This window comes from Lepidochelys kempii, chromosome 1 (assembly GCF_965140285.1).
Source record: "Lepidochelys kempii isolate rLepKem1 chromosome 1, rLepKem1.hap1, whole genome shotgun sequence".
Taxonomy (NCBI): Eukaryota; Metazoa; Chordata; order Testudines; family Cheloniidae; genus Lepidochelys; species Lepidochelys kempii.
In genome coordinates, this window is record NC_136380.1 from 268,710,029 (window position 1) to 268,737,104 (window position 27,076).

Consider the following 27,076-nt stretch of genomic DNA (forward strand, 5'->3'; position numbering starts at 1 on the left):
ACCCCTATCCAGTCTACCTCCTGCGATGTTATTGCAGCCCCCGGGGCTGTCTCCTTCCCTTTTCCAACCGATGACCTCCAGGGAGCGGCCTTTGCGTTCTCCTGCCCCGACCCATTAGGGGCTGCTATTTTCCCTCCATCACCCCCTATTGCCCCAGAGTTTGAGGTGGGCCTAGACGCTCCAGCCCATCAGGCACCCTGTCGGGGGTCCGCACCCTGCTTGCCCGTTTTAGTGGGCCACGGGGCTGCACCAAGGGCCCCGCCGGGGAACAACTGGGAAACCGTAACCCCATCCCCCCCGATGAGCTGCGAGGAGAGCTGTGGAAGTTTTTAGAGGATGTCCGTGGCTCCCACAACAAGGTACAGCTTGCTCTCCAGCGATGGGGGGATTTTTTTCAAATCCTCTGGGCCACAAGGGCCCTCATGGGGGAAGGTAAAGGGACTGGGAAGCAGAATGCCGCGGCCTACTGGCGGGTCCGCGTCTTCTGTGACCAATTACCTACGGGATGAGTCAGGGACTGTCGCGCGGCCTGCTGGGGGATGCGAGCATCTCTGCCAGTGAGGACCCCCCCAGCGCGCCCCATGACACCTCTCACCATCACAACGTTAAACATCCGGGGTTGTAGGATTGCTCTCCGCAGGTCCCAGGTGCTCTCCTTCCTTCAGGAGGGAGGGTACTCTGTGATTTTCCTGCAGGAGACCCATATGGATCCGACCGCTGAAGACAGTTGGCGGCTGGAGTGGGGGACAGGATCTACTTTAGCCATTCCATGATTCGGAAGGCTGGAGTGGCGACCCTGTTCTCCCCCGACCTACGGCCTGAGGTGCTAGGGGTCGCCGAGGCCATGAAGGGTCGCCTGCTGCAACTCCGGGTCCGTATAGAGGGGCTTGTGGTTAACCTCGTTAACGTCTATGCCCTGACATCGGGCCCGGAGCGGTTGCAATTCTATCATCAGGAAGCGTCCGCCTTCCTCGGCACCTTACATTCTCATGAGTGCCTGGTCCTGGGAGGGGATTTTAATACCACTCTCAAGGAGCGAGACCGCTCAGGGACCGAGCAGTGCCTGGCCGCCGCGGACACACTCCGGGAGATAGTTGAACATCACTCCCTAGTGGACATCTGGCATGACCACCATCTGGATGACAATTCCATGTTCACCTTTGTCTGGGTGGAAGCCCATCGGTCGAGCCACTCCCGGTTGGACCGCATTTATCTATCACGCTTCCATCTCTCACGAGCCCACTCCTCCAGCATTTGGCTGGCCCCATTTTCTGACCATCACCTAGCCACCGTGACAGCCTCCCTCTGTGCAGAGAGGCCGGGACCAGCCTATTGGCATTTTAACTACAACTTGTTGGAGGATGAGGGCTTCGTGACGTCCTTCCGGGAATTCTGGCTGGTCTGCCGAGGGCAGCGGCGTGCCTTTCCCTCGGCGCGGCGATGGTGAGACCTGGGGAAGGTGCGCACCCAGCTTTGCTGCCGCGACTACACCCAGGGCACCAGCCAACGGAGAAATGCGGCGATAGAGCAGTTGGAACCGGAGGTCTTAGAGCTGGAGAGGCGTCTGGCCACCAACCCCGAAGACTCGCTCCTCTGCGGAGCGTGCCGGGAGAAGTGGGAGGAGCTCCGGGCCCTCGAGGACCGCGTGGCGCCAGCCCATCGTGTGCCCCGTCGGGGGTCCGCACCCTGCCTGCCCATCTCAGTGGGCCACGGGGCTGTACCAAGGGCCCCGTCAGGAGATGACCAGGAGACAGTAACCCCACACCCCCATGCACTGTGAGAGGAGTTGTGGGAGTTTTTAGAAGACGTCCATGGCTCCCGCAACAAGGTACAGCTTGCTTTCCAGCGTTGGGGGGACTTCTATCAGATGCTCCGGGCCACAAGGGCCCTTATGGGGAAGGGTAAAAGGAATGGGAAGCAGGCCACCGCAGCCTACCAGTGGATCTGCGGCTTCCGTGACTCGTTGCTCACCTACGGGGTAGGTCACGGTTTGCTGCGTGGCCCAATGGGGGCCACGAGCGTCCCTGCCGGCGAGGATCCCCCACAGCTCTCCTCATGGCAATGCTCATTTTCTCAACACTGAACACCAGGGGCTGTAGGATGGGTCTCCACAGGTCCCAGGTGCTCTCCTTCCTTCGGGAGGGAGGGTACTCTGTGGTTTTCCTGCAGGAGACCCATATGGATCCGGCCACCAAAGACAGCTGGCAGCTGAACTGCGGGGACAGGGTCTACTTTAGCCATCTCACAGTTCGTACGGCTGGAGTGGCGACCCTGTTCTCCCCCGACCCACGGCCCGAGGTGCTGGGGGTCATCAAGGCTGTGCCGGGCCGCCTATTGCACCTCCGGGTCCGTATGGAGGGGCTTGTGGTCAACCTCATTGACGTCTATGCCCCGACATCAGGCCCAGAGTGGCTGCAATTCTATCAGCAGGCGTCCGCCTTCCTCGGAACCTTGGATCCTCATGAGTGCCTGGTCCTGGGTGGGGACTTTAACACCACACTCAAGCAGCGGGACCGCTTGGGGGACCAAGCAATGCCCAGCCGCCACGGACGTCCTCCAGGAGATAGTCGAACACCACTCCCTGGTGGACGTCTGGCGCGACCTCCACCCAGATGACATTTCCACGTTCACCTTTGTCCGGATGGAGACCCATCGGTCGCGCCACGCCCAGTTGGACCGCATCATTTATCACGCTTCCACCTTTCACGAGCCCACTCGGCCAGCATCTGGCCGGCCCCATTTTCTGACCATCATTTAGCCACCATGACAGCCTCCCTCCGCGTGGAGAGGCCAGGGCCGGCCTATTGGCATTTCAACAACAGCTTGTTAGAGGATGTGAGCTTTGTGACATCCTTCTGGGAGTTCTGGCTGACCTGGCGAGGGCAGCGGCGTGCCTTTCGCTCGGCACGGCGGTGGTGGACCTGGGGAAGGTGCGCGCCCAGCTCTTCTGCTGTGACCACATGTGGGGTGCCAGCCGACGGAGAGTTGCCGCAATAGAGCAGTTGGAACAGGAGGTCTTAGAGTTGGAGAGGCGTCTGGATGCCAGCCCTGAGGATCTGCCCCCTGTGGAGCGTGCCGGGAGAAGCGGGAGGAGCTCCGGGCCCTCGAGGACCATTGGGCCTGGGGCGCCTTTGTTCGATCTCGCATCCGCCTCCTTCGGGAGATGGATTGTGGCTCCTGCTTCTTCTACACCCTGGAGAAAAAGAGGGGGGCCAAGAAACACGTCACCTGTCTTCTGGCAGAAGACGGCGCCCCCCTCACAGATCCAGTGGAGATGTGCGGGAGGACGAGAGCCTTCTACGCAAGCCTTTTCTCCCCGGATCTGACTGATCCTAATGCTTGCAGAGTGCTCTGGGAAGAGCTACTTACGGTCAGTGTGGGCGACCGAGACCGGCTAGAGCTGCCTCTCACTCTGGCCGAGTTCTCGGAAGCCCTCCGTCGCATGCCCATCAATAAATCTCCGGGCATGGACAGGCTGACCGTGGAGTTCTACCGCGTGTTCTGGGACGTCCTCGGCCCAGACCTAGTCACTGTCTGGGCTGAGTCTTTGCAGAGCGGGATCCTCCTGCTTTCGTGCAGGCGAGCCATGCTCGCCTTATTGCTGAAGAAGGGGGACCTCTGCGATTTACGAAATTGGCGTCCCATCTCGCTCCTCAGCACGGACTACAAAGTCGTAGCAAAAGCCATCTTGCTGCAGCTAGGGTCCATGCTGGCGGACATGGTCCACCCAGACCAGACCTACACCATCCCGGGCCGCAGCATCTTTGACAACCTATATCTGGTCTGGGACCTTTTGGAATTCGGGTGTATGGATGGTCTGTTGTTCTCCCTCCTGTCCTTGAATCAGGAGAAGGCATTCGACAGGGTAAATCATGGGGATCTCCAAAGCACTCTGCGGGTGTTTGGCTTCGGACCCCAGTTTGTGGGTTTTCTCCGGGTGCTGTATGCTTCCGCAGAGTGTCTGGTCAGGCTCAACTCGACCCTGACCGAACCAGTCATCTTCAGGCGAGGAGTATGGCAGGGGTGCCCCCTCTTGGGCCAGCTGTACGCTCTGGTGGTCGAGCCCTTCCTCTGTCTCCTCCGCAGGAGGTTGACAGGGTTGGTGCTGCAGGAGCCGGAGCTGCAGCTGGTTCTGTTAGCGTATGCTGATGATGTGCTCCTCGTGGTCCAGGATCCGGGCAACTTGGCGCAGGTGGAGGCTTGCCAGGCCATCTATTTGGCAGCCTTCTCCGCCCGGGTCAACTGGGTCAAGAGCTCTGGCCTGGTGGTCGGGGACGGCTGGCACGCAAGCTCCCTCCCACTCGCGCTTCAGGCCATCCGGTGGAGCGCAGGTCCGCTGCTCTATCTCGGCATTTATCTTTCTGCTGCGCATCCCTCTCCACCGGAGAACTGGCACGATTTAGAGGGCAGGGTGATAGAGCAGCTCTGGAAATGGACAGGACTACTCCGGTGCCTCTCCCTTCGAGGGAGAGCACTGGTGCTTAATCAACTAGTCCTGTCCATGGTCTGGTACTGGCTCAACACCCTGGTACCACCCCAGGTTTCCTGGCCAACCTCCAGACATCGATTCTGGAGTTCTTTTGGTCAGGACTGCACTGGGTCCCTGCAGGGGTTCTCCATCTACCGCGGAGGAGGGAGGGCAGGGCCTGAAGTGTCTGCATGCTCAGGTCCATGTCTTCCGCCTCCAGGCCCTGCAGAGGCTCCTTTATGGTGCAGGTAGTCTGGCGTGGAGCATACTGGCGCACGCCTTCCTGCGCCGCTTCCGAGGGCTCCAATACGACCGGCAGCTCCTTTATCTTCATCCGAGAGGTCTTCCGCGAGACCTCTCTGGACTGCCTGTCTTCTACTAGGACCTCCTCCGGACCTGGAAACGGCTTTCAACGACCAGGTCCGTGGTGGCCACCGAGGGGGCAGATCTCCTTGCGGAGCCCCTGCTACACAACCCCCAGCTTCACGTGCAGGTGGCGGAGTCTCCCTCGGTGCGCCAGAGGTTGGTCCTGGCAGAAGAGTCGGAGACCTCCTGGATTACGACCGGGGAGACTGGCTGGATCCCCTGACGCTCGCTCAGCACATGGGGCTCTCCAGACCTCGTACTCCCCGGCGCATACTTCAGGACGTGAGGGCTGCTTTGCCGCCCATTGCTCGGGTTTACCTTGACCAGGTCCTGCATGAGGGCATGCCCTGCCCACCCTCCACCCCAGGCCCGCTGGACCTTTCCATCGGGCTCCTGCCCCGTGGACCCAACCGACCCCCACCCCTAGCCCTTCACCGTGAGCCAGCTGCACGAGCTGCAGCCAGTCTGCTTCCAGACCGCACCACGGAAACATCTATACATGCTCGTGCTCCATACCCTTCATGCCCTCACTCTCGTGTCCTGCCCCGATACAAAATGGCTGGACCTTCTGCCACCTTTGGAGGGTGAGGAGCCCCGGTGGGCCAGCATATATTCCACCTTGACCCTGAGGCCTGTCAGGGATATCAGTTGGCGGCTCCTTCACAGAGCCATGACCATGGGCGTGTACTTAGCGCGGTTCACCCCATCCCAGACACCAGCCCCTTTTGCGGCTTGAGGGAAACCCTGGCACACATATATTTGGAGTGTGTCAGGCTGCAGCCCCTATTCCGGCTCCTCAAAAATATTTTATTATGCTTTTGGTTGCACTTTTCCCCTCATCTTCTTATTTATACACTCCCTATCCGCGGCCCCACAAAGTCATGGGATCTCCTGGTCAACCTCCTCCTGGCCCTAGCTAAAATGGCCATCTATAAAACCAGAGTGAGGAGGTTGGCCAGTGGAGTCTCCTGTGACTGTGGGGCCTATTTCTGATCAGTCCATTCACGTATCTGCACAGAGTTCCTCTGGGCGGCGTCCGCTGACTCCTTTGAGGAGATGTTTCCTATTATCTGACCTGCTATGTGAGTGGAGGCTGCATTTATGCTGGTCTCCTTCTGCCACCTCATGCCCATTTGGTTGGGAGAGAGGGAAGCCTTGCTCTGCCCTCTCTGTAAGGCTCCTGGCCCCAGCCCCTTAAAGAAACAGCAATGGGATTTCCTCCTGTATAAGTCTGACTCCTGGGACAGCTTCCTCTCTCCCAATATTCTCCAGGTCCTGGTATCTATAATCAGACCTTTCAGAGTCTTAAAGGGTCACACTAGATGGACTGATCATTAAGCAGTACTGCCATTAAGGGGCAGAGTACCCTGTCACATATGCATAATATGGTATAGTTGCATAAACTTTGATCTGTATTGTTCATTAATATAATCTTAAAGATTCCTGTTTGACAACATTATGAGAAATCTTATTGATCTGTTAAAAACACAATAAATTAAAACATTTTTCAGGATTTAGTTCACAGTGAGATTCAGTACCTAAATAAATAAATAAATAGTTCACCTTCTCTGCATTATCACCCAGGTATTTTATGAAATGAGGCTGAGGACTATCTGGGCCTCCGAATTGCTGTATTCTCTCTAGAAGTTGTCTCTGTGCATATATCAGCAGTGGAGTCACTTGTTCTGCATATCTCTCACTGGAAAAGGCCAAGTAATATTACAAATCAAAATTACTTATATTTAAATGAATAATCTAGCTTTTTCCTTTCCATACGCCCTTAAGTGTTACTTACTGTGTAATTGTGTTAAAATGCATGGCTATATGTACCAGTGCTTCCCATTTCTTCATTTGGTATAAGAGCTCTATAGTTCTCAGTACCAAACCACATATCCATCTCAAATCAACCACATTGATATCATCAAGAAGGCAGCAAAAAGTAAGATTAGAACCACCGTCCTCATCAGCAATTCCTCCTACACAACTTGGAACACAGAAATCTCCTTCAGGATCAAAAATCTATAAATGGAACATAATATATTATAATGAGCAGTTTCAAAAGTTAATGCAACTAATTGTATTGCAATGAACAACCACAGAGTTAATGTAACTCTTTCTAGATTGCTTTTCTTTTTGCCCATTTCCTTTTGTTCGCCATATAGACTTTCCAACCCCCTCCCCATCCCTTGGCCATTGGGCTCAGTTTTGTTTTCATCAACGGTTTGTAAGGCACTTCACATACTTTGTAACGGGCACTAGAGCCAGTTGGGAAGTTTCTGAAAAACATTTTATTTGTCAGAAAATGCCAATTTATTGAAACCAAAACTGTTCACAATCAGTTTCCCATTTTAAAGATTTTTGATGAAAAAGTTTCAAAATTGTCAAAAAGTTACATTTTTTGGTTTTCATTTTAAATTTTTATTTTCAAATTTCATTCCAATTTTTATTTCGAAATTTAAGTTAATTTATAGTAAAAAATAAAATTTAAGAAGTTGAAATCAAAACAAAGTGTTTCAAAATTTTCTAAATAGAATATTTAGATTGACCCAATCCAAAACAAATTTCAGATTTTTGGTTTGCAAAATTTTCAAGATTTTGACTTTGCATCCTGATTTGAGCTGGGAAATTTTTCAAAATTTTGAAAATTCTCATGGGAAAGGAAAACCATTTCCTGCCCAGTTCTCGTGGGCACCATAGAAACTGAAAGATAAAAGGAAAAGGTATCTGTAAAATTGAGGCAGACAGTAATAATAGATGGCTTCAGTTTCTAACATCTCTTGGAAAGCAAGTTTTTAGAAGGTAAGTTATAGTTCTACAAGTTAAGAAATACTTTTCTTGTGTATAGGCTGTATTATGGGCAGTAGTTTGAAGTTACCAAAATCAATGAAAGAAAATAATTCCTCCGATTCTTTTCTGCATTTTTCCACACCATTCAAAGAACTAACTACAATGGACATAATATATGAATAAAAATATATGTTTACCTTAAGGGAATTACTAGTTTGTAGTTCAATTATCATATCAAGGATCATATCTGATGCCAAATAGAATGGCAACCAGATAGTGCTGATAAGAAAATTTCTGGTAATAGGAAATAATCCTTGAAGAGAATGTGAATGCTTGGCAATTGACTGCACTTCTTGACTATAGTTCCAAAGCTCTCGGCAGGTATTTTGAAGCAATGTCCAGTGACCACCACGATGAGCGAGAACCTATATATAATTTTTTCAAAATGTTATATTTTCAAAGTATAGCTCTGAACAAAGATTCATTCCTCTACCTCAAAACTTATATAGAAATAATCCTTTAAAATTAAGAAGATTTCCTCAAATTACTCACCCTCAGTAAGAACTTACTTAATACATTTAAAAAAATGATAATCATAGAAGTGTAGGACTGGAAGGGACCTCGAGAGGTTATTTAGTACAGTCCCCTGCATTCAAGGCAGGACGATGTAATACCTAGACCATTCTTGAGAGATGTTATTTTTAAAAACCTCCAATGATGGAAATTCCACAACCTCCCTAGGCAATTTGTTCCAGGGCTTAACTACCATGACAGTTAAGAAGTTTTTCCTAATGTCCAACTAAACCTCCCTTTCTGCAATGTAAGTCCATTGCTTCTTGTCCTATCCTCAGAGGTTAATGAGAACAATTTTTCACCCCCCTTCCTGTAACAACCTTTTAAGTACTTGAAAACTATTAAGTCCCCCTTCAGACTTCTCTTCTCCAAACTAAATAAATCCAATTTTTTCAATCTCTCCTCATAGGTCATGTTTTATAGACCTTCAATCATTTTTGTTGCTGTCTTCTGGACTTTCTCCAATTTGTCCACATCCTTCCGTAACTGTGGCACCTAGAACTGGTCACAATACTCCAGCTGAGGTCTTATCAGCAATACAATTTAGAAAATTGTACAGCACCTTCCATTCCAGGTTCTTAATCTACTTTGCAAAAAAAAAAAAATCAATACATTTAGCCTCACAATGTAATAATACATAAGGGAAATAAGTCACATTGCCAGTGATGGAGAATCTACCATGACCCTTGGCAGGAGTGATGAAAAAAATGCTTCCTATTATAAAATTCAAAAGTACACATTTATAACATTTTAGCAATGTCAGACACAGTGGGCTGAATTCTGCCCTAGCAAACTCACTGAAATCAGCAATATCAATGGGGTTTGTTATGTTTACATTTGTCCACTCAGAGGGCTTGTCTACATGGGGACTCTCAGGAATATTAAGACAAACCAATTAAAGCTGTGTAATGTGCATAAGTCAAAACACACTAAAACTTAAGTATGGATGCTTTCATTCAGAGGAAAAGTGGCCTTACTCTGCTGTAGCTTTATCCACCTAGAATTATTTTTATGTGCATTGGCTTCATAGCTTTAGTTGATTTCTCTTAACTTTCCTGAGTATCCCTGTGTAGACAAGCATCTAATTTCATATAGGCAAACAGAAACTAGAAGGTAATGATTTCATCACTGTCAAAGGATTTGATCCTCCTCCCAGTGATGTTTATTACAAAACTTACATTGACTTCAGCTGTAGTAGGACTGAGTTCAAAGTGGGATAGATTGAACCAATGACAATTCTTTATCTGCCAGGACTTTAGTTTTGTGTTTCTCTTTCAAGAGTTGATGCATTCCAAGTAAGAACTTTTTACACAGCTACAAAAATAATTTTTTACTATTTTTTTACACTTAGTTTTGGAGAGTCAACCCAGCACCATGAAAGTGAGCTGGGATTCTATTTTGCCACAGGCAGCAGAATGAACAACTAAATTCCACTTGCAAATATGTTTCAGTCTTTATTTTTTGAGATGTCAGATTCAGAAAGAACATGCCTTGAACTTTCTGATAACTGATTCAATTTGCAGGGCGGACAAAGGAAATAAAATTATAAAATGAGTAAATCTTTGATAAGGTAATCACATATGGAAAGCCCACAATGCCACTTTCAGAATATAACCCCATTTTCAGGAGGAGGGTTTAATCTGTGCATTTCTATCTTTCAGTATTTACAGATAGATAATACCATAGGCAGATATTTTTCAGGTGAACATCAAAGGTTTTATTAAGTATTGTTACAGATGTTTTAGATGTTTGTTACATTATCAAATGTTGCTGCAGAAAAAATAAATCCTCATGAATTCAAGACTTGGCAAATAAAGAAAGAAACAAATTGAAAAAATACTATATTTTAAAATGTACCCATACTTACAGTGCTAGATCTACACATATTCTACTAACGATACAGGCTCTTAAACATTTTTTTAAAATGTTTGAAAAAGCTTTGTATGTTAATAATATTCAGAGCCGTCACTTTTTTTTTAAAGTGAAAGTTTAGGTGAGCTGGGAGGAAGAGAGGGGGTCCCAAAAGAGCTACAATTAAAATAGTTTTTAAAACACCAAGATTGATCACTTATTCACCATGGCCCTCAACTCTTCTAACAAAAGATATAAACAAATAAACTATATAAACAAATAAGACTGGCAATACTTTAAGGAAGGACTTAGAAAATATGGTAAGGAAAAATTATGAAGAAAGTGAAAGATGCAGTAGTTTGTCAAGTATGATAAAGTGTGTATATATATGATATACATTGTTTGAATATTTTCCTCAGGATGAAAAATCACTAGTTTTCTCCCATTTAAAAGTTTTTTGAAGTAGTGTAGTATTTAAAAAAAACTAAATAATATAAAACAGTAGCAAATATCTTAATTCAAAAGTGCACGTTACCACTGCTCTTCTTAAATGCAGAAAGGTTTTTGTGAAATGCTCTAACAGAATGGCATTAGACGTAAGCCGTTCATGTTCTCTGGCGGAAAGAGTAATGGATAACTCTGTATCATTTGTCATTTGAGATCGAGGAGTATCTGCTTCACTAAATTTAATGATGTGCTCAGAAGATTTATCAGAATCTTAAAATGAAAAGATAATTGGTTAAAACGAAGTTAACATTCTCAAAAAACATAACAAAAATCACATCACTAGATTTAAGATTTTAAAGCTGCACTTAAATATTCAAAAGTCAGGAAATGCCAAAGCTAACATTATAATTTATAATTATTTTATAAACAATTATTTTTATAAATAAGTTATATTTATAATATCATAATATATTTTTAGTGAATTGGAGGTCAAAGTAGTGATGGGAAAAATTGGTTGAACCAAAATAGTGTGCCTAATATTTTGTCCATCCTCCAAACCAAACCAGAACCTCTTTTCTATCAAGCAGTCTTCCTCCCTGAAGCCATACAGTTTTTTTTTGCCATTCAGCAAGCTCCCCAAAATCCCTCTGGTGGCAAAGCCCTCGTTGGAGGGAAAGTGGTGGGGGGAATGAATCACACTCTCTTTTTGTGACAATGCTTGTTGTGGGTAAAAATTACTTAGCTCTGTAATGAGACAAGGTGAGTGATGGAATATCTTTAATGGGACCAACCTCTGTTGCTGAAAGAGACCAGCTTACAGAGAGATCTTTTGAGACCTGCTCTTTTTCAGGTACCTTTCCAACTCCTTAAGAAGAGCTCTGTGAAAGCTCAAAAGCTTATCTCCTTTTGTAGTATGTGTGGGGAAGGAAAACACAAGAGGAGACCTTTGGGATCCAGGAAAGCCTGGGGACCCTTTCCAATCTTCCCCAAATGGAGGTATAAATGACTTGCCCAAGGTCACAAAATGAACCAGTGATGGAGCTGGGAGTAGAATTAGGGATCTCCTGATTCCCAGTCCTAATCTAACCTTGCTATCTCCATACAGTATTTTGTCTATAAGAGGTGTTTCATGATTCTGACAATGTTAAATAAGGTATTGGAGAAAGCTAGGTTAAATAGATTTAGTCTGTTCACATATTCATAACAGTTACCAGTTATTTTTCTGGTACTTCCTGATTGTGTTCTTTTAATCAGCAAGTGACTCAGTGCTCCTATGTTGTCATCTGTTCCTCCTCTCACAACTATGATGCCAGAATTATTTAATGAGAGTATTTCAGGGTCCAGAACATCATAACTGGAGGGGGGAAAGAAATAAAACAATAATTTAAAAATCTAGATACTGTATTAAGGAAGACTTCCAAACACATTCATAATATTCATTCCACCATCACTGAATTTTGATTATTCTTCAAGTACTTTTATAAGTCTTAAATAATGAATTATGGTCAGAAGTTTTAAAGTCTGAAAAAAATAAGACAAAAAGAATGTTCTATTGCACAATTCCAAAACTTTCAATAGACTCAGAAATAGCACTTTCCTGGCTTAACAAAACAAAAATATTATAATAATCACCCTAACAATACAGGGTCACTGTTGTACAATGTAAGATTTGCTTTACCCTTGTGCATAGGGGCTATAAAAATTTTCATGCAACCCATGAAGGGAGCTAGTCATATGACCAAATTGACCAATGGGATTTTAATTAAAAATGTAAGTGTTAGCATTAATAACACATTCCGTGTTTTAAATATTACAGTACATCATACCTGTTCAAATGTTGTAAACTGCAAACTCCGATATTATATTGCTCTTCCAGCCTCTTCTTAAACAAATTGAAGTGAGTAATTGCCATATAAACGTTCATCTGAGACCTCCAGGGCATCTCCTCAAGACATACTTGATGAAACTTTTTTCGTTTTAAGTAATTACTAACTATTGGGTTCAGCAGTACCACCAGGGTGTGAAAAGCTATTTTTTCTAGGTCATCTTGCTGTTTCCTAAACAAAAACATGTTAACAATTTTGTACATTAGCAGAACAAATATTGTGCCTTCCAAAGTTATAATGAAGGAAAAATGATAGTACACAACTGAATAATCCCATTATACATCAACAGACTTCTATACATCTTCAGCAGTGATTTTACTAAACCAGGACAAGGTGTATTTTTCTTTTTCAAATGTATTTAAGTTTAGAGATATTCTACAACATGCAGGTCAAATCGTCCTACTCTCTCTTTTGTTACTGATTTCCAAAGGAGTGTTCTCTGAATAACGATGGAAGAATTTGGCTCTGTGTTGTTTATTACAAAACTTACATTGAGTTCAGCTGTAGTAGGACTGTTGTTTAAATACGTCATTGCAGCAAGTACTATATAAAATGGGAAACTAGAAGGTACTTTATAGCCTTTATATCTGATAAAACAATATTTAGCCTTCTATTGCCACTTGTTGAATCCACCACACCAAAAAAAAAAATCACAACTAGATCATGAGTTTCTACAGCAGTTTCAAAATACAAGGCTGAAACTCACTGCAGGTATTCTCATCAATGGGCTGTGGAAGTAATAAAAAGGAAACTAATTGTTTATTTAGTATTCATGCACTAATATTTGCAGAAACTTTTTTAAAACTACAGAAGATATATGCTGGAATGAGATTTTTCGCAAGCCATATTTCCTTGACTGATTTTGCATCTGAAATCCACAACTGACCCAATACATTGCATCTGCACAGGCAGCCACCATTACCAGAAGTTGAAGGTCTTTGGAGCCCAACACTTGTTGGGCTTGAAACATTAGAAGAACCAAGAATCTAATCTTCTGAAATTGGTCCTAGAGTAGGAAATCTTCTAAATTTCCACATGAATGATCTACTAGGATTGATTAAGAGAGCTCTTACTCCAACTGATCATGTTTGTTTATTTATTTAGATATTTTTATATAAAAATCTCATTACTAGAAGAATAGGGCAGGTTGTTTCCCTTTCCAAGGGAGCTTGTTACAGTAGGCTGTTCAAATAGTAATTGACTTGAATGTCCCATTTCTTAATTTGAAGATGATATTACCAGTAGTTTGATAAATATTCTGGGAGCTGATTGACATTCCAAAAGGCATTGATATGATCTGGAAGTATCTACCATCCACTGAAAAACAGAGGAACCATTGATGTCAGTATCTTATTGGGACATGGAGGAAGGACATCCAGGATACCATGAAGTCTATGTGGTCCTCTAGTGATACCTCCTGGTCAGACATACTAAGGTTTACATTCGTCTTACTGATTCATGAATTCATATGTTTTAAGGCCAGAAAGAGCCATTAGATCCTGTATATCACCGGCCATTACATTTCACACAGTTACCTCTATATGGCGCCCAATAACATATGTGACTAAAATATTCCTCCCAGAAAGGCATCCATTTTTTATTTGAAGACATCAAGAGATGGAAAATCCACCACTTCCCTTCCAGCGGGGTTGATCACCCTCACTGTTAAAAATTTGTAGTTTATTTCTAATCTGAATTTGTCTGGCTTCAGCTTCCAGCCTTTGGTTGTTATTCCTTTGTCCTCTAGATTAATGAGCCCTTTAATGCTCAGTATTTTCTCTCAGTGAAGGTACTCCGTGAAGGGTCTTTTCAATTGTGGTAAGCCCATTCGATTGATCTAACTCAATTGACAAATACAACCCTCTCGCCCATCAAAACAGGGCCTTAGAGAGCTTTTACTAGATGTTTTCTGAAAACTATGACACAGCTGAAAGGATCCTGAATTAGATTTGTCATGAGACAGATTTTGTGACCATGGTTTGAAGCACATGCCAGAATGTTTCACAGAGGAGGGTGATCTATGAACCTGCTGTTATAATCAATCCCTCCTGGAGTTCATTCCCTTTAGCATAAATTTAGAAATGAAGCAGACATCATTACAAAGTAAATTTCCAATAACATTAATTCTACTTTTATGTAGTGAGTATAAATAGTGAATTCGAACCCTGTAAATTTACCTTTGTGCTTCTGGAGATTTCCCCAGACTTGGGTGTCTCAGGAAATATTGTCTAAGACTCTCTTTTCCTTTAAAGGGGGACATTACTTCTTTTCTTGGTTTCTTCAAAGTTGATGCCGCTAAGGGCTTAGAAAAATATTTGCTATGTCACAAACTAATTAAATATTTCATATCTAGCTCTTTAGGCACATTAATTGCATCTACATCACTATTTGCATCCAAAATGTGTCATAGTTCACTTCTGTATAAATGTAAATGGAAAAATAAAAGAAAATATGACAGGTTTCAGAGTAACAGCCGTGTTAGTCTGTATTTGCAAAAAGAAAAGCACCTTAGAGACTAACCAATTTATTTGAGCATAAGCTTTCGTGAGCTACAGCTCACTTCATCGGATGCATACTGTGGAAAGTGTAGAAGATCTTATTATATACACACAAAAAGCATGAAAAAATACCTCCTCCCACCCCACAGGACAGGCCTAACAAAGAAAATAACAGAACGCCACTAGCCGTCACCTTCAGCCCCCAACTAAAACCCCTCCAACGCATTATTAAGGATCTACAACCTATCCTGAAGGATGACCCAACACTCTCACAAATCTTGGGAAAGAGGCCAGTCCTTGCCTATAGACAGCCCCCCAACCTGAAGCAAATACTCACCAGCAACCACATACCACACAACAGAACCACTAACCCAGGAACCTATCTTTGCAACAAAGCCCGTTGCCAACTGTGCCCACATATCTATTCAGGGGACACCATCACAGGGCCTAATAACATCAGCCACACTATCAGAGGCTCGTTCACCTGCACATCCACCAATGTGATATATGCCATCATGTGCCAGCAATGCCCCTCTGCCATGTACATTGGTCAAACTGGACAGTCTCTATGTAAAAGAGTAAATGGACACAAATCAGATGTCAAGAACTATAACATTCATAAACCAGTTGGAGAACACTTCAATCTCTCTGGTCACGCGATTACAGACATGAAAGTCGCTATTTTACAACAAAAAAACTTCAAATCCAGACTCCAGCGAGAAACTGCTGAATTGGAATTCATTTGCAAATTGGATACAATTAACTTAGGCTTGAATAGAGACCGGGAGTGACTTAGTCATTATGCAAGGTAACCTATTTCCCCTTGTTTTTTCCTACCCCCCCCCCGCCCCCAGACGTTCTTGTTAAACCCTGGATTTGTGCTGGAAATGGCCCACCTTGATTATCATACACAATGTAAGGAGAGTGGTCACTTTGGATAAGCTATTACCAGCAGAGAGTGAGTTTGTGTGTGTGTGGGAAAAGGGGGGGGGTGAGAAAACCTGGATTTGTGCTGGAAATGGCCCACCTTGATTATCATACACATTGTAAGGAGAGTGATCACTTTAGATAAGCTATTACCAGCAGGAGAGTGGGGTGGGAGGACGTATTTTTCATGCTTTTTGTGTGTATATAATAAAAGAAAATATGGAATTTCAGAACTATTTGTCAAAATATGCCATTGAAGGAAATATTATGCATCCCAGAAGGTTATCCCAGGAAACTCTTTTTGCAGAAAGAGAGAATACTCCAGATGTTTCAAATTGGGATACTGGTCAGGATCGAGAATAATCTATTTCACTTATCAATGTTTTTCAACTCTGTATCATCACAGTTCTTTTCCTGTCACTTTAAAAGACAAGTTCTGATACTGCAAAATCTCTGGCTTTATTTCCATATATTATAAATTGTAGTGAATGAAAACAGAACTACACCGAGAACTTCTATTAGCTGGATTCAAAGAAACTGTACTGGGATAAAAAATTTCTAAAGAATCAATCACATAAATCACTAATAAAGATGCCAGGAGATACTAATTATGCAACAGAAGCAGGAATTTTAGGAGTTGTATGAAAGCTATCAAATGAGAAATTTTGTTACCCTTTACAAATTCCAAGAAGATAATCATATTAGAGACTTTTGTTTTTAATTTTTATACATATTAGTACTTGGACACTTCTTTAAAATCTCCTTACAGAAATATTTCACAAATTGCTTGAAAAAATGCAGGATAAAGACTTTAATTTTGTTTTAATATATTTCTTTTCTTTTTTTTTTTAAGTAATTCCCTGGCAATCTTACACATCTCATGGACTGATCATTACCTCTTGATTTTTGTGAAGGGACACATCTCTCTCAGCAGTGCCAGTAATCTGTTTCAGTTATCTCCCCTCAGAATCTAATGGAACCCAAGCATGTCCACAAGGCTCCAAGGGAGAACATTGTTCTGCCAATAGACTATTCTATCGATAGTTTGATAAAACTGTATAACTCTCTTTTTCAACTATCAATAAAGTGGCCCTTGGTAGTCCTTTTCTCCAGCTCCATCCTTACATGTCAGTATGGGTTACAGATGACCTGCAACAACTAAAGCTAAGAGAGTGGAGACTAAAGTGATGTTACTGATCCATAAAGCCCTAAATGTCTTGAGACCTATCTATTTGAGACAACACCTCTCTTCGAGTGTGATGGTAGCACAGTTGTAATCAGTGGAGGCGCTCATGCTAAAGTCCCTTCAGTTTCAAAGGGAGCCGCTGAAAAGGTATTCTCTGTGAATTTTGGAATTCATTACCCTTCATTGTCTGAAATAGCTTATATCTGTTGGCCTTTAGGGAATATTGCAATGCCCATCTTTTTTCCTGGGCTTTTAGCCCGGGGCATATTCAGATTTGGAATTTGCATCCCAAAGGCTAGGAAATATGCCTGTTTCCATTCCTGATGTTTAATTTTGTTTGTATTATTGAACTTATATTGTTGCTGTATGATAATGATATATAGCTTTAAATAAAAATACAACTCACTTTTTGGAACTCCATTACTGCTGTTGTGTGCTGCTTTGCGTCTTCAGATACACTGAGCTCACTTATTTCCTTTGCCAAAGTTCCCTTGATACCAAGAAAGTGGTTATTCCTCCTAATAAACCAGCAACAACATTAAATGTTAGTAATATATTAATTAAGGATCTGTCTGCAGGAAGAGCTAGGGTACTTGGAATTCCAATGGACTTCAATGGGAGTTGTGGGTGTTCAGAATCTCAAAGAAGTCTTATCCTAGTTTTTTTAAAGTCTTTGCAGACTCTACTGTATATATAAAGGTTTATAGATAGTTTAATTACATCAAACATTATTTTTGTTCTTCCAGTTGCATTAGGCCACTCTCTCCAGCCTAATTATCGGCAGGGATGGTAGCTCACTAATACTAGTGATCCAGGGAAAACTCTCAAAAAGAAAAGGAGTACTTGTGGCACCTTAGAGACTAACCAATTTATTTGAGCATAAGCTTTCGTGAGCTACAGCTCACTTCATTGGATGCATTCAGTGGAAAATACAGTGAGGAGATTTATATACACACAGAACATGAAAAAATGGGTGTTACCATACACACTGTAAGGAGAGTGATCACTTAAGATGAGCTATTACCGGGGGGGGGGCGGGGAAAGAAAACCTTTTGTAGTGATAATCAAGGTGGGCCATTTCCAGCAGTTAACAAGAACGTCTGAGGAACAGTGGGGAGGGGGAGAGGAATAAACATGGGGAAATAGTTTTACTTTGTGTAATGACTCATCCACTCCCAGTCTCTATTCAAGCCTAAGTTAATTGTATCCAGTTTCTAAATTAATTCCAATTCAGCAGTCTCTCGTTGGAGTCTGTTTTTGAAGTCTTTTTGTTGTAATATTGCGACTTTTAGGTCAGAGATCGAGTGACCAGAGAGTTTGAAGTGTTCTCTGACTGGTTTATGAATGTTATAATTCTTGACATCTGATTTGTGTCCATTTATTCTTTTACGTAGAGACTGTCCAGTTTGACCAATGTACATGGCAGAGGGGCATTGCTGGCACATGATGGCATATATCACATTCATAGACGTGCAGGTGAACGAGCCTCTGACAGTGTGGCTGATGTGATCAGGCCTTAGGATGGTGTCCCCTGAATAGATATGTGGACACAGTTGGCAACGGGCTTTGTTGCAAGGTTAGGTTCCTGGGTTAGTGGTTCTGTGGTGTGGTGTGTGATTGCTGGTGAGTATTTGCTTCATGTTGGGGGGCTGTCTGTAGGCAAGGACTGGCCTGTCTCCCAAGATTTGTGAGAGTGATGGGTCGTCCTTCAGGATAGGTTGTAGATCCTTGATGATGCATTGGAGAGGTTTTAGTTGGGGGCTGAAGGTGATGGCTAGTGGCGTTCTGTTATTTTCTTTGTTGGGCCTCTCCTGTAGTAGGTAACTTCTGGGTACTCTTCTGGCTCTGTCAATCTGTTTCTTCACTTCAGCAGGTGAGTCCTGTAGTTGTAGGAATGCTTGATAGAGATCTTGTAGGTGTTTGTCTCTGTCTGAGGGGTTGGAGCAAATGCGGTTATATCGTAGAGCTTGGCTGTAGACAATGGATCGTGTGGTGTGGTCTGGGTGAAAGCTGGAGGCATGTAGGTAGGAACAGCAGTCAGTAGGTTTCCGGTATAGGGTGGTGTTTATGTGACCATCGTTTATTAGCATCGTAGTGTCCAGGAAGTGGATCTCTTGTGTGGACTGGTCCAGGCTGAGGCTGATGGTGGGATGGAAATTGTTGAAATCATGGTGGAATTCCTCAAGGGCTTCTTTTCCATGGGTCCAGAGGATGAAGATGTCCTCAATGTAGTGCAAGTAGAGTAGGGACATTAGGGGATGAGAGCTGAGGAATCGTTGTTCTAAGTCAGCCATAAAAATGTGGGGTATGCGGGTACACATGCGGGTACCCATTGCAGTGCCGCGGATTTGAAGGTATACATTGTCCCCAAATGTGAAATAGTTATGGTGAGGACAAAGTCACAAAGTTCAACCACCAGGTTTGCCGTGACATTATCGGGGATATTGTTCCTGATGGCTTGTAGTCCATCTTTGTGTGGAGTGTTGGTGTAGAAGGCTTCTACATCCATAGTGGCCAGGATGGTGTTTTCAGAAAGATCACCGATGGATTGTCGTTTCCTCAGGAAGTCAGTGGTGTCTCTAAGATAGCTGGGAGTGCTGGTAGCATAGGGCCTGAGGAGGGAGTCTACATAGCCAGACAAAAACTCGTACAGATACAGACAGACATAATCTTCCTTTCCAAATGCAAACAGATGGACATCATACCAAAAGGACTGAAGGTAAAAAATCCATTACAATCTACATACCACACAGACTATGCTGACAGCTTGTGCCACACGCTCTCAAAGGAACTGCGGAACCACCTGATCAACATCCTCTACAGCAAACGGAAAGATTAAGAATGAGCTCTCAAAAATGGATACTCTCATAAAAAAACAACCTTCCACACAAATTTCCTCGTGGCTGGACTTTACTAAAACTAGACAAGCCATTTACAACACACACTTTACTTCTCTACAAAAGAAAAAGGACACTAAACTATCTAAACTACTACATGCCACAAGAGGCCACAGCAATGGTTCCCTCAACCCACCCAGCAATATTGTTAATCTATCCAACTATACTCTTAGCCCAGCAGAAGAATCTGTCCTATCTTGGGGTCTCTCCTTCTGCCCCTCCACCCCCACGAACATGATACAGTTCTGTGGTGACCTAGAATCCTATTTTCGATGTCTCCAACTCAAGGAATATTTCCAACACACCTCTGAACAATATACTAATCCACAGAGACCGTCCTACCAACACTACAAAAAGAAGGATTCTAGGTGGACTCCTCCTGAAAGTCGAAACAACAGACTGGACTTCTACATAGAGTGCTTCCGCCGACGTGCATGGGCTGAAATTGTGGAAAAGCAGCATCACTTGCCCCATAACCTCAGCCATGTAGAACACAATGCCATCCACAGCCTCAGAAACAACTCTGACATCATAATCAAAAAGGTTGATAAAGGAGGTGCTGTCGTCATCGTGAATAGGTCAGAATATGAACAAGAGGCTGCTCGGCAGCTCTCCAACACCACTTTCTACAAGCCATTACCCTCTGATCCCACTGAGGGTTACCAAAAGAAACTACAGCATTTGCTCAAGGAACTCCCTGAAAAAGCACAAGAACAAATCCGCACAGACACACCCCTGGAACCCCAACCTGGGGTATTCTATCTGCTACCCAAGATCCATAAACCTGGAAATCCTAAAAGTCGCAATATTACAACAAAAAAACTTCAAAAACAGACTTCAACGAGAGACTGCTGAATTGGAATTAATTTAGAAACTAGATACAATTAACTTAGGCTTGAATAGAGACTGGGAGTGGATGAGTCATTACACAAAGTAAAACTATTTCCCCACGTTTATTTCCCCCTTCCCCCCACTGTTCCTCAGACGTTCTTGTTAACTGCTGGAAATGGCCCACCTTGATTATCAATACAAAAGGTTTTCTTTCCCCGCCCCCCCCCTCTCCTGCTGGTAATAGCTCATCTTAAGTGATCACTCTCCTTACAGTGTGTATGGTAACACCCATTTTTTCATGTTCTGTGTGTATATAAATCTCCTCACTGTATTTTCCACTGAAGGCATCCAATGAAGTGAGCTGTAGCTCACGAAAGCTTATGCTCAAATAAATTGGTTAGTCTCTAAGGTGCCACAAGTACTCCTTTTCTTTTTGCGAATACAGACTAACACGGCTGCTACTCTGAAACCTGTCATTATGCAAGGCACTGCATTTAGCCGTATGGAGTGGAAATCTATCAACTTCATGAAAAAACTGTCCTCCTGATATCACTGCCACACACCCAATGGCCATATTGCTGAGTAAAGTCTGTAAAAGAGACAGGCTTGGGCAGCTATTCTTGACAGAAATGGGCTTTACACAGACCTTAGCAAGGGAGAAATATCCCCTCACAATAGGGTGTAGTCTCTGAGGCTGTATAGCTCTTGAGGTCCATGGAACTTTAGCACGCCAGTAGCCATGGACGCAGTATTACCTGGGATGGAGCCCTTATACTTTGTTGTATCTGGAATTCTGAAGACAGAAACCAAAATTATATGTTACTACTGTAATTTAAAGTTACCTTCTTAAGAAATCTTTCACACTGCCTGTCCATTCCAGTATTCGTTGAAATTTCTCTTCATTCAGTGCTTTGTGCAAAACTTGAACAAAGAACTCAAGGAAACGAGGTTTCTTCCTGAATTTCATTACTATGTTAAAAATAAAATAATATGGAATTATCGTATGCTTTCTTGTATTAATATTCTAATTGTTTTCTGAATTCTGCTTTATATTACTACTTTTTATTAGATGATTTCTCAAGGCATATATTTATATTATGTTGCTCATAGAAAAGGCAAACAATATGCTAATATTGAAATCAGATAGTTCAATGTATACAGGATATAATCCATAAAACATTTTACTATCCAGTAGACACTGATAGTAGCAGAACCTCCCAAATTTGCACAAGTGACTATAAGACCTATTATAAATTACTGAATTTTGTGAATTAGAGAGCAAGTGAAGAATAAAAAGCGAGGACAAAATATCACAAATGCATTTTGTTCATTTAGGTTCCAGTCTTGCAATGAAAACCATGTTAGTAAAGGTAAAACACAGTTCTTGCTGCAGGATATAAGTCTTATTTTGCCAATTCTAGATTTGTTTTAATTATTTCTAGTTTACACTCTGTGCTATCTGGCCAGGCCTCTCTCCTCTTTGTTACCAATAAATTAAAAATACCTTTAGTCCCAATTTAGTCAGTGTTAAGATTATGGTGAATTATGTTCATTTTACAGTTTTGCCCCCATTAATATTTTGGATTCTATTGTGTTAATCATAAGAGGAGGCACAGCCCAGATTTCATATACCTCATATTTTGCATTGAAAACATGAGCAAATTTGAACTTCAAATTTTAAACTCTTCTTCATTAAAAAGGAGTTTCCAGTTGCAGAAAAGGCATTGCTCTTTATAGAAAAATTAACAAAACATTCTATTTTCAAAATAGGCCCATTTTCAAGTTAATCAGCCAATGTGAAAAAACATCAAATTTTCAGTAAAGTCATAATTTGTTGCAAATATTTCATGCACATATAAATGATCTCCATAAGGAACATTAATAACTATATTGCTTTCAAATGATAAAAGGATAAAAATGGAAAAAATGTTTTCAAGTTGTAAAGTGCTTATTACAAACAATGAAGAATAAAAATAACTTCTTAATTATACCTATTACTTTATCAGTATTGGATTTTAAAGAAAAGAAACGGACAACAAAAGCAAAATCCAATTTTCCTACCTTCCCTGTAGGCATTGTTTGCTGTCCAACATGAAATTATAGGGTAGAGAAAAAAAGGATCTTCTTGTCCTGTAATCTCTGGTCCAGTACCTAGATTGATGACCAAGTTAAATAAATCCATAGGACAACTAATAACACAAAAATGATATGTTTTTTTCTTGAACTGCAGTTGAAGACCAGAAAACACCATCCTTTAGCCCATACTTTATGATATAAAGATTTCTCACTACTATCACTACTTTTAAAATACTTGTTCTTCTAACCTTTTGAGGAAAAGAGAGGGAAGTTATCTACAAACAGATGAAACAGACTAAATGTTTTGAAGGCAATGTCTTTCAATGATCAACACTGGTCACATTTCCTGAATATGGGACTTACCTTATAGTAGTGCATAAAGGCAAACAACTGTAACTCTTTTATATATAACTGTGACGGGGTGAACTCACCCTGCACTGGACGGGGAAGGGTTAACTCCTCACTGTGGGCAGAGTTCATGTCCCTACTGGGCATGCTCCAGATGTAGCACCAATATAAGAAGGAGCAGTGCATCTCAGTCTGGGCTGACCATGGGAGTGGAAGGATGCTTCTTGCTGGCTTCTGCACAGGAACTACTAGAGCCCTGGACCGCGGAAGCCAAAGGTGCCGAGACCAAGCAGAAGCCCAGCTACCTGGGGATGCCCCAGGGAGATCTGAGCTACAGGAAGTTGCACAGGCCAAGGAACCCTGAGATGCACAGACCACCACAAGTATCATGGTAGGATGTAGCCCAGGGGGGAATAGCCATTGTCCCCAAGATAGTCAGCATGTTGTGGATGGATCCCTGCTGATGCAGCGGTGGACACACTTGCCACTGACAGAGCCCTGGGCTTGGATGTGGTGCAGCAGGGAAGGCCTGGGTCCCCTAGCCTGGCTGCCACCCACCCCAACTGGCCAGTGGGCCACACAGCCCTGCCTGGAGGCAAACCCAGGGTATCTCTATTGACTTTAGTTGCTAGGCCTCACTGCCCTACAAACCCAGGGTATGACTATTAACTCTGGCTGCAAGGCCTCACTGCCCTGTGAGCCTGGAGTAGTAGTTCTAGTGACACTGGCCACTAGGCCTTGCTGCCCTGTGAACTAGGGTAATTCTATGGACTCTGGCTCTTAAGCCTTTTTGCCCTGAAGAGAAGGGCTACCTCACTGAATCAGCATGAGGCGCTACTACCCTGTGGATCAGGGTGATTATATAGACTTTGGCCACAAGGCCTTATAGCCCTGCGGATCAGGGTAACTCTGTTGACTTTAACCCCTAGGACTCACTGTCCAGAGGCAGAGGGCAACTCCAAGGATGGGATGAACTCACCCTACACTTGATGGGATCCCCCCACTCATCACAATAAAATTTTAGACAAAAGCAACACCAGACCTCAGGCAAGACCTGATCATGGTTGAGAGTATGGGCTGAGGAGTTTGTGGATTCAAGAATCAGGGGTCAAGACTTCGTGTTTGCAGACTGTCTCTGTGTGTTAGAGCAGAAAGTCCACAGAAAGCTGGAGAAGCAGCTGTGAGCAGGGCACTGAAGGGAAGCAGATAGACAGAGCTTCTTGGAGAGGCACCCTGAGGGATTTTTGAGAAAAGAAACTGCCTGCTGTTTTTTCCACTGAATTCAGAAAAGCAGAATTATACATCAAAGAATATACCTGGCTTGTATCATCAATTTTTCCTTCTAATGGAACAGGGGCTAACATCTCAGGCCGAATGAGCAACAATACCTATTTTAGCTATCGCCACCATTGCAATACCTCTGAGCACCTCACAATCTTCAATGTATTTATCTTCATAATACTTTTGTGAGGCAGAGCAGTGCTATTATTCCCACTTTATAAATGATGAACTGAGGCACAAAGAGACTAAGTGACTGACTTGATCAAGGTCACACAGGAAGTCTGTGGCAGAGCAAAGAACTGAACATGGGTCTCCCAAGCCTCAGGCCAGTGCTCCACCACTAGACTATCCTTCCTCTCCTATATACATTATCTGTGTTAATGATTATGCTATGCAATTTGCTGTTATAATAGCATGATTCAGGTAAAGACTTTACTTTTCCAATCTATTTTACGCTTAGCTGACTTAAGATGCCCAAGTCTATAAATTCAAAGTTATATTTCAGGGTTTTTTTACATATTGCACTAATGAAGATTTTTGCTTTTCTTTTTTAAACCTTTACCTGTATTTTCCATACACAAATACAAGCAGATAACTATATAGCAAGACCAAGTGCAATTTTTCAGACATATTTTGCCAATACCTATAGACTACTTTCTGTCTTGAAGTACACATATTTGACAGTCTACAAGAATATATTATGTACCTAAACCCAAAAAGGATCTACAAGACAACCCCCTTCCTAGAAATAAAAAGGGTAAAAATTAAATGAAACAGAGATAGGAATGTGGGGAAAGAACTGGCATAAGACTTAGATGCCATAATTACTATGGCATGTGTGTCTTTCATACATGATCAGAGATTGTATCTTTTCTAGTTGTTCCTGTTAGTTCAAGTTAGTTTCTTGCTCAGTGCTGGGATAGCTAGCTCTTTAAGCCAGCTGAGGAGGAAGCAGTATCTATTTTCATCATCTGGAAAAGATCCTTTTAGACATTAGAAAAAAGAGGATGAAACAATTTTGATGTTGATTACAAGCACTAACTCTTCTAATACAATCAACAGACACAATCTGAGTGAATGTGGAGAGTTAATACCCAGCACTGATGGAAACGCTTTAAATATACTGCTTCAGTAATATACAAAGTAGTTTTAGAAAGTGGCATAGGAAAAACTGGCTCTCTGTCTCCACTTCCCTTTGGTGTGTTTGACAAGATCAGCTGTGAATAAGCATTTTGGGGTCCAACAGTGTCTGCTTAAAATTTTAATTTGAGAAAATCTTCAAGAGAGGGAGAGCCTGAATTGTCCTTTTTGTTGTGGCAGATGGTTTCCCAGGTTTCTAGTGAAACAGGCACATTCAGTTCTTGCCCCAATTTCCCTCTTAGATCATCATCAGGGGGATGCTTCAAGGTGTAGATCCACTTACAAGAATTTCCCTCAAAGTGGTTTTTGTTACCATATTTGTTAATAATGTGCTCTAGCATAGAGCACATGGTGCTAGATGACCTAACTGTATTCATTTGGATAGCTGTTAGCAGGGCATCTAGCATTTGTTATAAATGCAGTCATCGGGAGACTTGTCTATTGCTTTGTATTATGTCTTTTATTCTGAATATCCTTTTTCCTAACCAAAGATTTGTAAATGTTCCTTTATCTTGAACTTTTCTGATTTAGATTTTGTGTTTATTCATTTAAATGTTGCAGATACACCTGCATTACCAAGCACCACACTTTAGAAGCACATTGAGTACTGCACATCAAATTGTTGATCAAAATGCAGTCTTCTTTAACATGGTACAGTATTTTATTAAAGAGCTATTTAATTTGAATTTAACTTGCATACCTCAGTAAGGCCCCAATCCTACAACTTGTTCTGCATGAGAACATGCGTCCATCTCTGTGGAACAAGTGGCAGGATCAGGACCTAGCTGAGCTACATATTTAATTGGATTGCTGTGCTTTCTTTTTCCATTTGTTACAGAGATATTTTCATTGCCAACATGCAAGGAAGCATAAGAAGGTCAGATTTGTAATTAATATGGAACAATCAGTAATGACTCCAGAGTTAGAGTTTTAATCAGGATTTCCATTTCAGGTCCTATTCTCAGACTCGTCTAACCCTCACCTAAACTTGGCACACAAACAAACTTATAACCTAAACATTTTCATTTTTAATGCAGGCTGCACCATTTGTTTAATTGAACAAGCCATTACTGAATTAAAAAGGCAGTGAAATGTAAACAAGTTTGTAAAAAAGAGCAACTTTCTGGGGTGAACATTTCCTTCACCCCTGGCATTTTCAACCATTGCTACCACGGTTTGCAACGACAAACTTCAAAGCAGACAAGGCATCGGTGGCCACCAATGATTTCAGCCACCATGTTGACTAGTCGTGCTCAGAGCATGTATAGACAATATGGTGGACAAAATGTTGCCAGTTAGTGACACTTTATCAACAAGAACTCCCTTCTTGGCTATCGACAATGGAGCTGCAATTGTTTTAGGCTTTTACAGACAACGTCACATATAAGCAGCTGCACCTGGGGTAGCAGAGGATGTGCTTGAAAGCAAGAGGCTGTTGCTGCTACAACAAAAGATGACTAGGAAGGGCACAGAAAGGAGAAGCTATGCTCCTACAAGACGTGAGGCGGCCTTGA

General features: G+C 42.9%; 1 protein-coding gene across 1 annotated transcript in view; it reads right to left on the minus strand.

Annotated features, from left to right (window-relative positions):
- Positions 1 to 27,076, minus strand: part of CFAP54 (cilia and flagella associated protein 54) — a 207,591-nt gene that overhangs the window by 89,422 nt on the left and 91,093 nt on the right. The window contains exons 30-39 of the mRNA XM_073327473.1: positions 22,779 to 22,868; positions 21,560 to 21,686; positions 17,396 to 17,507; positions 14,556 to 14,680; positions 12,319 to 12,549; positions 11,704 to 11,846; positions 10,581 to 10,762; positions 7,819 to 8,046; positions 6,630 to 6,853; positions 6,398 to 6,533 (exon numbers count right to left, since the gene is read on the minus strand). Of these exons, the coding sequence (XP_073183574.1) occupies positions 6,398 to 6,533; positions 6,630 to 6,853; positions 7,819 to 8,046; positions 10,581 to 10,762; positions 11,704 to 11,846; positions 12,319 to 12,549; positions 14,556 to 14,680; positions 17,396 to 17,507; positions 21,560 to 21,686; positions 22,779 to 22,868 (1,598 nt within the window). The remainder of the gene's footprint in view (positions 1 to 6,397; positions 6,534 to 6,629; positions 6,854 to 7,818; positions 8,047 to 10,580; positions 10,763 to 11,703; positions 11,847 to 12,318; positions 12,550 to 14,555; positions 14,681 to 17,395; positions 17,508 to 21,559; positions 21,687 to 22,778; positions 22,869 to 27,076) is intronic.